General features: G+C 39.2%; 1 protein-coding gene across 1 annotated transcript; it reads left to right on the plus strand.

Annotated features, from left to right (window-relative positions):
* The first annotated feature begins 2657 nt into the window (after positions 1–2657).
* Positions 2658–10669, plus strand: LOC126400473 (major histocompatibility complex class I-related gene protein-like). Its single transcript, XM_050061192.1, has 6 exons — positions 2658–2770; positions 7035–7268; positions 7380–7643; positions 8523–8789; positions 9837–9977; positions 10440–10669. The coding sequence occupies exons 1-6, from the start codon at positions 2713–2715 to the stop codon at positions 10667–10669; spliced, it is 1194 nt and encodes a 397-aa protein (XP_049917149.1). The 5' UTR covers positions 2658–2712.
* The last annotated feature ends 2624 nt before the right edge of the window (positions 10670–13293 follow it).

The following is a 13293-nucleotide window of genomic DNA, read 5'->3' on the forward strand; positions in this document are numbered from 1 at the left end:
CAGAGGGATGTCGTATGCTGTAAAGCCCTGTGAGGCAAATTGTGATTTGTGATATTGGGCTTTATAAATAAAATTGAATTGAATTGAATTGAACCTTATCGTCACATGATTCCACAGATGAAAAGTGAAACAGATTCTTAAGAAAACACAGCAGCAGCACGCAGACTGCCATTAAACATAGTATGTGCTGCATGTTATCTCTCCCAAAACACCAACCCTTTCGATTTCAACAACTTTACACTATGCAACTCATATACATGTCCTGGTGAGCCTGCAGCCAGAATATTCAGAATGCACTCATATCAGGACAGATCAAGTCAGAGCATGCCAGCCTGACACAGCCTGAGCATTTAATCTTTAAAGATAAGAAGGTACGGGTGTGTTGACAAATTCCAGACCCAAGTTCAAGTGAAGTGTAGTGTAGCACTAACAGAACAGTGTTACTGCAGTGTTACCCATTTGACAATGGGGAATAAATCTGTTTGTTTAAAGCCACTTTCAAATGTATTACCTTTATCTTTGTGGTGTACTGGGATTATGACAACTGTCTAACTTCATCCCTTTATTTCAAGCTGACGTACCTTATTATTTTAACCATAGAGCAATATGATTTTTACAATGTTTCTCTAAAATACAAAAGAGAAAAATTAAAAATAGCTATATCTGACAGACAAAGTAACACTGGAATTAAATATGATCAAAGTTTTGTAAATGTAAATCTGTAATAGTTTGTCAAAATTTTGTTTACTGTGAATAGCTAAGCAAGTAAAAGTTAAAACTCTTGGATTTATGTTTTGTTGTTTTTTATTTTTGTAAAATCAGATAAAAAACATCATTTTTTTTCTAATGAAACTATTTCAATACTTTCAAAAGTTATTTTGGTTTACTGACTGGCATACTGTTTTAGTTTAGGTTGTTCAGATTTTAGGGACATGAAGTATTTACTCCAAGAAATGACATTGCAAGAAGGAAAAAATACCACTGTAGGCACCATTTCTATTGCAGAGTTCAAAGGGTTAGAAAAGACGGTTGTTGAAAAGTAGCTAAAAGAGATGTGGTGAGATTGTGGTGGCAATGTTGTCGTCATGTGACTGTGGTATAGTTCTTTTACAACCTAACATTAGCTTTTTACTTCTGGCGATCTCATTTGCATTTCAAAAATCATAGAAACGGTGTTCAGTTGTGAAGATTATCTTGCTGACAAAACGTATAAGTATTATAAACGTTTCTTTGCCACAGAGCATATTTTCTGTAATAATCCAAAATCCAGTGGAAAAAGTCCGATTTGGATTTTTGTTGGGGGAACCAGGACAACACTAACTTCCATGCTGGCCTACAGAAAAAAGCATTGTCCCTGCACCACTCTTTACATTTCACAATCAACACTTACTTAATAATGATAAGTTAAAGCAAAACACTTGTCAATGTATAACATCTAGAAGTTATAACCTTTACTGTCATATCCACATTTTTATACCTCAAAAAGTGGGTAAGGCACAGCTGTTTAAACACTTTTGTCTACCTTTTTTTCCTCAGAATCACAACCAAAATGCCCCCATCTGTTTTTTTTCCTTAAAATCCACAAACTCTAACCATTTAGGATTATTTTTATTTTTTACTTATTTTTCTGTTAGTGCAGTTTTATTTAGGAAATGTAATTCATAGAAGAAAATCTTCCATCTTCAGGAGACTGTGAAGATCCACAGCCAAGTTCAAGTTAAGTATACTTGTGTGTCAAATCTATGTCGTATGCGGTGTAGGCCCTGCATAACTTGTGCCGTAGCCTACACTGTAGTGTGACGTGCGCCTTCCAAGAAATGTAACTACACTTTGCAGTGACACAGACATCTTGTCTGTTTTTGTAAGCTGAAAACTATTTCCCTCAGTGGAAATGAAGCTTTAATTTACTTTTATTTCACAGATAAGAGACAATCAACTGTGAAGACAATAAAGCCTCCACTAAATAGCATTTTAAGACTTAATTTATACGATGTAAAATGCCATAGACTTGGGCTAATAAGGTTAGCATGATATATTTGTTTGGAAAATGTGTTTAGTATAAGACAGTTGTTTTGTCAGTGAACCTTGTGTGCTATAATGGAGCCCAATTTTGTAACGCTACCTTTATTAAATGTCGCTGTTGTTCCTGGTTTCATATGAGCAGAGGAAATCTCCACTAGTGCTTATAACATTAGCATGTTGTATTTGTGGGGAAAATGTGTCCAGGAAAAGACAAGTGCTTTGTCCGTCAATCCTGTGAGTTATAATGAAGCTGATTTGTGCACTTGTGTTTGAAACTTTCTCTATTAAGCCATGTTTAATGTGTGATTTGAATCAACTAAACGTTACAGCGCTTCACAGAAACCCCACTGGTGTGTTTTGGAGGTGTAACTGCAGAGTGACACAGACACACCACTGCACAGGTATAAATGGTCACAACAGAGTAGGCCATGAGCGTAGGACACAGCATATGCTTTGCATAGAGCTGATGCACAAGTATAAATCTGCCTTTACAGTGTCAGGTGCTTCTTTAAAACAGCAACTGAGAGCCTGTGAGTAGGTGGAGCTTGAGCAGATCATTGCCAAGATCAGGCAGTGTAAACTTGTTCAGCAAGTTCAGTGGGGCTCACAGGTACACTTCTTCTTAATCTCAACCAGTCTAAGAGGGCTGTAGTTTCAATCTTACACTCTTGATGATGAGGGTACTCCAAGATGCAGATAAATTGGAACCTTTTGACTACATGTTTACTGCTCTCAGCCGTTGAATGTGGTGAGTGACATTTCATCAGTGCATACTGTTAACAGAAAGATTATTCTACTTTTTTTCCCTTGTTATTATCACTCCATGTTGCCGTGGTGATTTTGTATCAGGAGCTCACTGAACAGTGTCTTCCATTTTTGGCATTTACAAGTTAAGTTTAGGGAGAGCAACTAAGAACTGTGTATTACTTTGTATCTACTGTGAATGCTTTTGTGATCATGCTGTTTAATCAGCGTCTTGATATGCCACACCTGTCAGGTGGATGGATTATCTTGAAAAAGGACAGATCCATAGAGGTTTATATAAAAAATGTAACAGTAGAAAAATAGCAACACTTGTGTTGATTATTAATTTAAATAGCTTGCTATATGATAAGCCATTAATCATATCAGCATTTCTTAAGTGACATAGTGCTGGAGCTGACTTTGTTATCTGGAGGTGGAGGGGTGTGACAGCTCAGCTTGCCAAAATGTAGCTCATTGTTCAAGACCAGCACACAAACCGGTTGTGTTAGAAAAGTCATAGCAGCTTTTTAAGCATTATGCATTGGGGTTTTGTAGGGACCAGTCACTACATTTCCAGCTGGGACAGTGCCATGAAAACTGGATGTTTTACGGCCAAACATGATCTTTTCCTAAACAAAACCAAGTAGTTTTTGCAGGTTGCAAAACGCGAGGCGTTGCCAGGGACTACCCTATCACCTTCTTACCCTAAACTTCCTGTGTATTCAATTTACCGTATATTTGGGCAAGCTAAAACTACCTACTTATTTCCAATCAGTAACTAGAAAAGCGCCATATGCCTAGAGCACAGAAACACACGGTGGGTAGCAATGCAAAAACAGCGGGCAAAAAACTTAATTCTCATTAAAAACAATTACAAAAAGCCACCTGCAGCTGCTAAAATGCTTTCTGTGAAATCAGAGCCTGGAATTGTTTTCTCAACTTTGGTGTCTATGCATTGCCACACCCTGCAGTAGAGGGTGTGGCAATGCCAATCGTGCACTGCAGTCTTGGTGCCAAGAAAGAGTGGCTCTCGCCTGGTCTGCTGCCCACCTGTGCAGAGCAGGTCAGCCTCTTAGTGCACTGTTGTTCCATATTTTTTTATGTAAAGGGACACTAATACAAACCTCTCAGGATTCACATAATCCACTATATTCAAGTTTTGTTGATATTTCAGCGCTCATTTTATAATCCTCGACCTCAACCCGCTGATGTGATCACACAGGAAGAAATAAGTTTCAAGACAGTTATGGCATTAATGTCAGCCTGCCAGAACAAAGACTAATGGGTGATTCTACCGGCTCTGTTATCCAGAAGAGCTAGTAGTTTGTACGGAAGGCCTTTCCTTTGCACAGGTGATTCTCTACACAGCCATTTGAAGTTATCTGTTTCATTTACAGCTCCAGTGTTCCTGTGAGAATGTGCGTTGTTGAGCTACAATTGCACATGCTACTGGTTAGATTTTTTGTGATTTTGTGATTTTTTGACCCAGCAGTCCCCTCAGTGTCTATACCAAAGTTTGAACCACGGATCTACTTAGAATGATAAATAGCCCATGTGACATGACTAAATTAATCAGTGTTCCAGAGAGCAGGGAGAGTGTTTTTTTCAGGCTTCACACCACTCTTCATCTGCTATCCCACAACATCATGTCCTGTTTTATCAAAGACATGAAAACATGACAGCTATAATGATTTAAACGTATTTAATTGAAACTTAAAATGGAAGTAATATTCTGGGTTTATTATACAACCATTTATAACCATTACAACCATCAAACACTGTCCTCACTGCTACTCCACATCATTAGTAACAACTCAAAACCCATTTCTAATTGCAGCTATCAACTATTAATTCAACATTTAACTAACTAACAAAACAAAACAAAAATCTAATTGCAAACTAGTCTTTGCATTGGAAGCAGTGGTAGGAAACCTTCCCACATTAGCAGTGAGTTGTCTCTGTTTTGCAGTCCTATTTGCAGCTCAGGTACCTTTTTAGGCCCAATACATGTTGAAGTGAAGATCAGTAAGCTACACTTACACACAGTCACACAGCGGAAGAGACCTGCTGTACCCACTGATCGAGCTCCTCTTTGCTTGATTTAGCACAACCATGCCCTCTTCAGCTCCAGCTGGGGATGTACATCCCCGTGTGACAAGACACGCTTTTCTGATAAGGATAGTTTATGAATAGTCTTATCGGTGCCGCTTATCAAAATGAGAATTTTGTCATTGTGGCAGCACCCATTCCATCTCTCAGTACATTTACATGCACAGTTAAGTCTACGGTTTAAACTCAACTAGGCCATTTAATTGGACTACTGTCCTTGTCCCAGTGTACAAGCATGGGAGGGGAATCGATTTATTAACTCAAGTATGTCCGTCTCCGCTTGGATAGGTGGAGATATGCCCCCTTTCAGCTTATTAGTATTGGACTTTTTTCCGGTTGACCCATTACGTCACAGACCAAACAAGTGACAAACAAGTTAGCTACAGTTTGCTAGCAGCAAACTGGTACCATGGTGGACAACTTCTCTGTACATTTTGTCCGTCCAAATACGCATGGCTCTGGATGTAGATTTTGCCATGTTGTTACTGGATTCTTCTTCTATCATGCATTTAATGCTATCTGACTTCCGGGTCAAAGCCCGGGGCGGAAAACTGTGAAGGCTTGTGTCATACTTTTTGTGTCATTTTCTTGTCTTTTATGAGCTGCTGGACGGCTGAATTTCCCTTTGGGAACCTTTCTGTTCTATTCTATTCCATTCTATTCTATTCTATTCTATTCTATTCTGTTCTATTCTATTCTATTCTACAGACACGGCTCTCCTCTCTTTCTTCTATCCAAGACTGCCATTTCAACCGTGGGCGGCCAGCTAGTTATCTAGCTAACTTACTAATTCCACTATGTTATCATGGTACACTGATCCATTTCAATAGATCCAGGTCAAGTTTGACCCAAAACAGTACAAAAATGTGTTGTTCCTGTCCTTGTCAAATGTCAGAACAGGTCACCTTTGATCCAAACAGTATGTAGCCTATGGAGTAAATATGCAGGCTGTGAGCGCACACAATGAAACAGCTCACACGGTTGCATGAAAAATGTAATTAAAAAACCCCCAACCCTAATACTTCTTTTGAACAATGTTTTTTTTATTGATTTTCAATAGATACATACAGAACACATCAACACATACCACACTAATTGCACAATGAGATGCAGACTGACCTCACTGCATACACACACACAAAAGCAAATAATAAAAACAAAAAAACTGTCACACCCAACAGCTTTACAAATAAGTATTCACTGTTGCCTGAGAAAGTCCATTAAAGGTGCCCATACCTCTTCAAATTCTTGCGCTTTACCTCTAGTTACGTAGGACCCTAATACTTCTTTATCCGCCAAGAGCTCCAACAGGACCTACAAGTCCTCTCCTGGTGCCCAAAACACTAGGTAACCGAGGCCACAGTTGTGCATCATCTTCCTTGTAACAACTCTGACCAAAGCTCCACGTGGAACATTTTTATTTTTCAGTTACAATACAAGTAGACGTGTGGCTGTGATGAAAGATGTGAAAAATATGTTGGTAAATTTTAAAGTGGTGCTCCCAGAAACCAAACAAGTGTTATTTTAAAACTTCTAATTTATTTGTATGTCATTGCCAGGATCATGGCAATGACATAATATTAAAATGAAATAACAAACTATTGAGTTTGCTACTTTTTCCCTGTAAATCAGGCAAATCTAACAAAATTGAACTTTTGAAATTATTCCAGAAAGAAAATACATGTAAAGAACTATTTTTGGTTGTTTCATTTGATGCAGCTCCAGAGGTATTTACAGTAACTGCAGATCGTTGCTCTATGTATAATTGTGATAAGAGTATGCACCAGTATGTGGAAAACACAGTGACTGTCAGGATCTTTAGCATGTCCAGAAAAGTCAACTCATGACCATGGCAGTATGTTTGAGCTGCTGTATTCCTATTGAAAGCTCTGTGCATCTCAGACACCTCATAACAGAAGAGCTCTATGTTTAAAGGGGATGAAGGTTAAGGATGTGATTGGCCTTGATTGTCACAACTTGTACACACCTATCTATAATGTAAGATGATGTATTCTTTTTGATCCCTGCAAATGTGCCACAGGTGAGCCAGATGAGCCTGACCACCAGATTACCAAAAGCACTGGGTAGCACTTGACTGTGACCTGGGCTTCACCACCAGCTGACCTTGACCTTTCAAATGTCTTGCTTTTTTTTTTTAGGTTCCCACTCTCTTGAGTTCTTGTCTACAGGACATGTGCAGCCTGGAAGTCAGCCCTTTTTTGACCAACTAACTGTATTTGATAGAGTTCCCATCTCTTACTGCGACACCCTGACCAAAAGAGAACAAGTCAAACCTATCCTGGCATCAACAAACTTCCCCAAATACTGTGATGACGCAAGTTATGATATCTTATATCTCCACAACATTCCACCATTTATCAACAGCACAGCGTGTAAGTTTTTAAAATATGTGTTTTTGTGACATGTTGATCACATTTTAATCAGCAGCTGTCTGATGTCATGCACCAAACACATAAAATTAATTTCGCTGTCTTCCTGTATAGATGTAGTACAGCGGCGGCGTGGCTGCATCCAGTCTGCTGATGGGATGGTGTCAGGTTTTGAAGTCTGGGCAGTGAATGGAACGGACTTTATAAGCTTTGACCCTGGAACTAAAAGATGGACGTCCCAGTCTCCTTCTGCAATAACAGTTCAACATCAATGGAACAAAAAGAAGCATATGAACTTTGGCTTTAGCCACTTCATCAAAGAAGAATGTCCAGAGATGATCCAGACGATTCAATTAAGATCAATACCACAAAAAACAGGTGAGAGCTGCAATGCAATTACTGTCTGCATCAAACACTGACATGTAGCAACACACACACACACACACACACACACACACACACACACACACATACACACATTTCGCACAACAAAAAAAATGCAACATGTTCTCATCCCAAGTCATCACATATCACTGCTCTGTCAGTGGACTTTTACGTCTACATATTACATGCTAGGTATCCTCCTGCACCTGCTGTTGACATTCCAGGACATCACAAATAATGCCGTCACATCAACAAAAGCACATGGTTAGGTTTAGGCAACAAAAGCATTTGATAAGGTTTAAAAAAAACACATCATGGTTTGGCTCTACATTAATATGGGAAGCACACACTCATTTGGGGTTCAGTATCATACCTAAGAACACTCTGGACAGACTGGAGAAACCCCAGATCTTTCAATTAGTAGAGGACCTGCTGTACCTCCTCAGCCACAGCCACCCCATAATCTCCTCAGTGACATTAGAGATGGAGCCACTCAGAGTCTTGAGGACGTTCCAGGACACCACTGTCAGCGTCACTGATGGCATCAATGAATTCACTGAGTCTCTGGTGAATTTAATTCTTAAAACAAAAGAAGCAACTTTACCCAAAACTACTGTTAAATCATTTCTCATACGCAACTTGTATGATTTCAAGTTGCAAATGATTGATTGATTGATCAATCGATCGATTGATTGAGAAAGTATTTGTGTGCCTTGCCCTCCTCTCCATGTGTTATCAAGTAAGTTAAACTGTGAAATCCATGTGCCAAAGACACTCATGAGATGTGATTAAAAAGCTAGTAAAACTACTATTTCCAAGGTCAAGAATGAACTTTCTGATTATGATCTTTGATATTTCTTTATTTCTCCCCAGAGCTACGTATATTTGCCAAGTCCATTGAAAACAAAGATGAGGTTCTGTTGAGGTGCCACGTGACAAGTACTGACAGATCACTGAGCTCACTGCATCTCATTGGAAATGGGGCTTCCAGGGCCAGTTCGATCACAGTCACGGGACCAGTGCCTTCTGGAGACGGATCTGTGATCCTCAGACTGACAGCTAGGATCTCCCAGAGCCAAAACACCAACACGTATGGCTGCACAATACAAACAGGAGGTCAAAAGACCACTGTCTTTTGGGGTGAGATCTTTTTTGAAGTCAGGCAATAAAAATGAATGTGAAACATTAGTTAGCATTGTACCAGAATTGGGCATCTTCATGGGTCTACAGTTTATGTTCAATGCCAACATTCAGTGTCAGTGCAGGAATTAGTGAGTCCGTCACTGAGGGAGATGAAGCTTATGGTCAGTGTGGTGAATGGACGTGTGCCATGTCTGTCCATTATGCAGGAGATCATATTTCACATACTGTCATGGACCAGTGCCAAGTGCCCTATCTTTCACCTGGCAGAAAGCAGCACACAGCACAGCGCAACTATTATTATTGTCTGGGTCTACCCCCTGTGTGGTAGTATAGGTAAGGTAAAGAAGGTTGTTGGGTTGGTGTGGGGAGCAGTGAGACCTGGCATTAGGGGAGTGTCTCTGGGACGCCAGAGATCACTGTCTAGCCTCCTGGAGGTGTCGTGGGACCAACTAGACGAAACACTGGTGAAAGGAGGTTCCCACCCGATGACCCCAAAGACATGTTAGTTATCACTGCTCACTGGTCTGTATAGTTAAGCCTTGCCATAACAGCTTATCATAGGGCTTAGGAGGTTAACTACGCTACACTGTCCTCATGATCTGCAGTGGTACTGCTTTGTTTCATCCATATCAGTTTTCAGGAAACGTGCAAAAATACGGACGAAATAAACGCAGAGTACAGACAGAGGGCACCATCTGTCTCCTAATCCGTATCTAATGCTGAGCATAAATGAGCCCTTAAGATGAGGTATGGTCCGGTGCATTGTTGCGCCCAACAAAAACCTGATCTGAAGTCAGAATGGCACAGTATTTCCCTACAATTTAAATGGCACATTATTCAGATCGTAAGATGCGCCTACATTGGCAAGTTAACACACAAAGGGATGTGAGGGTGGGTTGGGTTTGTCTGAAATAACACTTCAATAGAGAGGAAATTTAGTGATTATTGATTCTGTAAAACGTGAATGCAGCAGAGAGCAGAGCTGAGATAGAATGGACCACTTTGCTGATCAGAATGGGTATTCAGGATCCTTTTTCATTACAGATGGGAGTGCTCTTGATGGCAGATACCTTCTTCACCTGTCAAGTGCCCACTGGAAAATTCTGACAGTCATCCTTGGATTCTTCTGCACTGTGTCTGCAATCACTATTCTGTCCTGTGCAACTATATTTCTCCTCAAATGTGGTAAGACTTACTCAGTTCACTTGTAAAATACTCTACATATGTTGGTCACAATTCTTTTATAATCAAATATAAGGACTTGTCATTAAACTATTTACTTTGTATTATGTGTTTTGGGTTAAAAAAAAATTCTTATCAGATTTTTAAAACTATCTAACTAATTAATATCAATTTAAGTATTGGCCTTTATTGGTTGGGCTATTTGTACATGTTAAGAAAATTCCTATGTGTTAACTAAGGAGTATCACAAATTTAGAATAATAGAACTTGAGTGGGCAGTGAAAGTCTTTTCACCATACATTATACTACCGGAAGAAAATACACAGAGTCTTTACAAACAACATCCAGCTCAACATCAGGATACTTCACTGCTGTCATAGAGAAACACTTGAAACTGTTTTAGTCTCTGCTAAATGAGATGTAACTGCCAGTGTGTCCTAATTGTAAATCCAATTTTCCTTGTAGTGAAGAAGAAGTCCTCTCCTCCTTTGCAAGTTGATCCACAGCTGATGGAGCAGTTTAGCAGGATGATGGAGAGTGTTGCTTCTCCAGATCTGCAGAGTGTTCTTATTTCATTTACGCGAGTTACAGAGAGAAACAGAGAGTTCCAGCAGCAGTGGGAGGTGAGCATTAGGCTAAGGGATCAAAATGACTATGATCCAGAATACTTTGGTCATCAAGTTGGAGCACGTTAATAGATCATTTAGAAATTAAGCAGGGAATAAAAAATATAATAAATAAGAACCAGTAAAATTTGAAATATCGACTGAAAACATTTCTCAGATAACTATTTAATGTATAAACCCCACTGAGAGTTAAAACACTTAATAGTGATTCTGGGTGCAACTCAACTTATATTGCCGTTATCCTGTACATAACTGCCATTTAAGGCCACAGTGACAGCTGTTCAGCAAACGCTACATATTCTTACATTAACACTAGAACCACCTGTAACTATCGCTGTATACCTAAAACTGCCAATTGGTAAAATTTACCCGCTATTAAAACACATTGATTTTCAAGGCACAAGATGTTGTAGAATGATAATAAATGAACCTGATGCTAATCCAGCACGGTCTTATTCCCAAGTTCTCAGATAGTGCCACTTGGTCATTGATACCCGTCACAGACACGTCAGTATCATACACTGTTGGGTGGCGTCAGTTTAAAATGTCACCGGACAACAACGTAATATAAGGAGCTGGAAAGTCCCTATACAAGACTGTATGCAGCTAATGAACAGAAATTGTTCATTTCCTGTGTATTTTGAAAAGACACAATGCCTGTAACAGGCGTAAATTGACACGCCATCTCAGAACATCAACCACAGACACACTCAGGACACCGAGTGCATCACACGTAGATGTGAAGGTGCACTGACCAAGCGGCAAATTGTTATTAGTTGAAAGTGAGAATGCATTGGCTAATCACATGCTATCATATGCTAACATTTATTTATTGTATGCTACTCACAAAATGACAACAAAATAGTATAATAATAAACATAATAAACTTGCATTGAAAAGTCCCATGCCCGATGTGAAATTATAAATCTCTTTCTCTTGTCTACAGTGAAGGTTAGCCTCATGATGCCACTCTAATACACACAGTCGTAGACAAATGGCGTTGCCATAGCAACATGGAGTTTTTATCTAAACACGCAAAATTAATTTAATAAATTGTGGAAAAAAATAAAACCTTTTTTTTTAATGTGTTCTCCTCAGGGGGAAATTTACCTGCAGACGCTTAATAGATATAAATGGCTTTTTTGTTTGTGTGTTTGTTTTATCTTGACAATATTCAACAATAGGGGGTGCTACATAACATACTTCTAGAAAAGGTCAAATACTGGGGGACTTACATATTTTATTGACATTAAGGGCAAGTAGATGTTATCTATTGGTGTTTCTGGTGTTAAATATATGCAGCAATAAAAACACAAGACTTTAAACTTTGTTATCACTCCTGATGAGGAATCTCATGAAAAACACCTTATATATTGCAATAGCATTTCTTTCCTTTAACACACTGTACATCATTATACTGTAAACCTTCAGTTAAAAGCTCAGTCCCAGTTAAATGCCCAGTCCCTTTTTCTAGCCCAGTTTGGCAACAAATAAACGCCTGTCTCATGAGACGCCCAGTCTGGTGGCCAAGCAGTTCATTTTTTATAAACGGTCTTTGGATGTATAAAACCAGGTTTTTGGCTACCCACTTTCAAACAGGAGAAGCTCACTTTAAGTTTACATCATAATATCTGTCATATTGTAACGTTAGCGAGGCAGTAACTTATAAAAGGAACATTTAATGCTGAAGCTGTTTTTCAACCACACTCATGTCATTGAACCACAGCAAAACACACCTCAAAGATTCAGATGGGTTTAAACACCTGACCTGTGGTGAAAATGAGCTATATTGCTTGTGGAAATAAGGAACTCTGGACAGCACTCTGTCAGAAGACTCCACTCCAAATATCTGCATGGGACTGAGCTCAAAATGCGACGATGCCGGTGTGTATTTCAAAAGCGCTGTCAGTCACAAAGGGGTTCAGCCTTTTAGACAATTCCTCCAATCATCACGCAGACACTGAGCGTGCTCTCCCGCCTACCGCTCCATTAGGTCCCAGGGAAGCTGAGCCTCCCTGGAAGTGACGGTCTTGTCGCATTTATCCAATGACCGTCTCCCTTTGCTGCGTGGAAAAAACCTGCTCAGCGCTGTCTCATAGGAATGCTTAGAGGCTTTAATGCAATGTAAATTCATATTTTAATGTAAATTCAATAGTGCATATTTGACCATTTCTTCTATGAATTTTTAGGGGAAGTAGAGTTGACAAAAGTTAGTAAAGTTTAAAGTTTAAAAGTTTAAACTTTTGTCAGTATGGAGATGCTACACATCGTTAGCTGGGTTAGATTCTCCACAATTCAGTCGTTCAGTTCATTTTACAGAAACCATGAGCATCAGATAAGACCCTAAGTCATTCAGATTTACCAGCATGATGAAAAAACAAGTTGTCATTCCCTTCCTCTGAAGCTGTCATAAAGTCAGAATATGTGTCCATTCTGCGATTAGACCGGATAAGTTATTCATGTTCCTTGAGTCCGTAAGAGTTCACCGATAAAAAAAACGTCAGTGTTTTTCATAAAAATTAACCCACGTTGTGATTGATATGTTATTCAAAGCACAGTTTTATACAAGTAATATTAATACTAGTTCAAATAAACAATGTGCTCATATTTCCCATCGTTGCTAAGGAACAGTTTTGCGTAAAAGGAATTAAAGGCCTGTCCAATATAGACAACTGTCTCAAATCTAAGCCTGT

Source organism: Epinephelus moara, chromosome 14 (genome assembly GCF_006386435.1).
Source record: "Epinephelus moara isolate mb chromosome 14, YSFRI_EMoa_1.0, whole genome shotgun sequence".
NCBI classification, from domain to species: Eukaryota; Metazoa; Chordata; class Actinopteri; order Perciformes; family Serranidae; genus Epinephelus; species Epinephelus moara.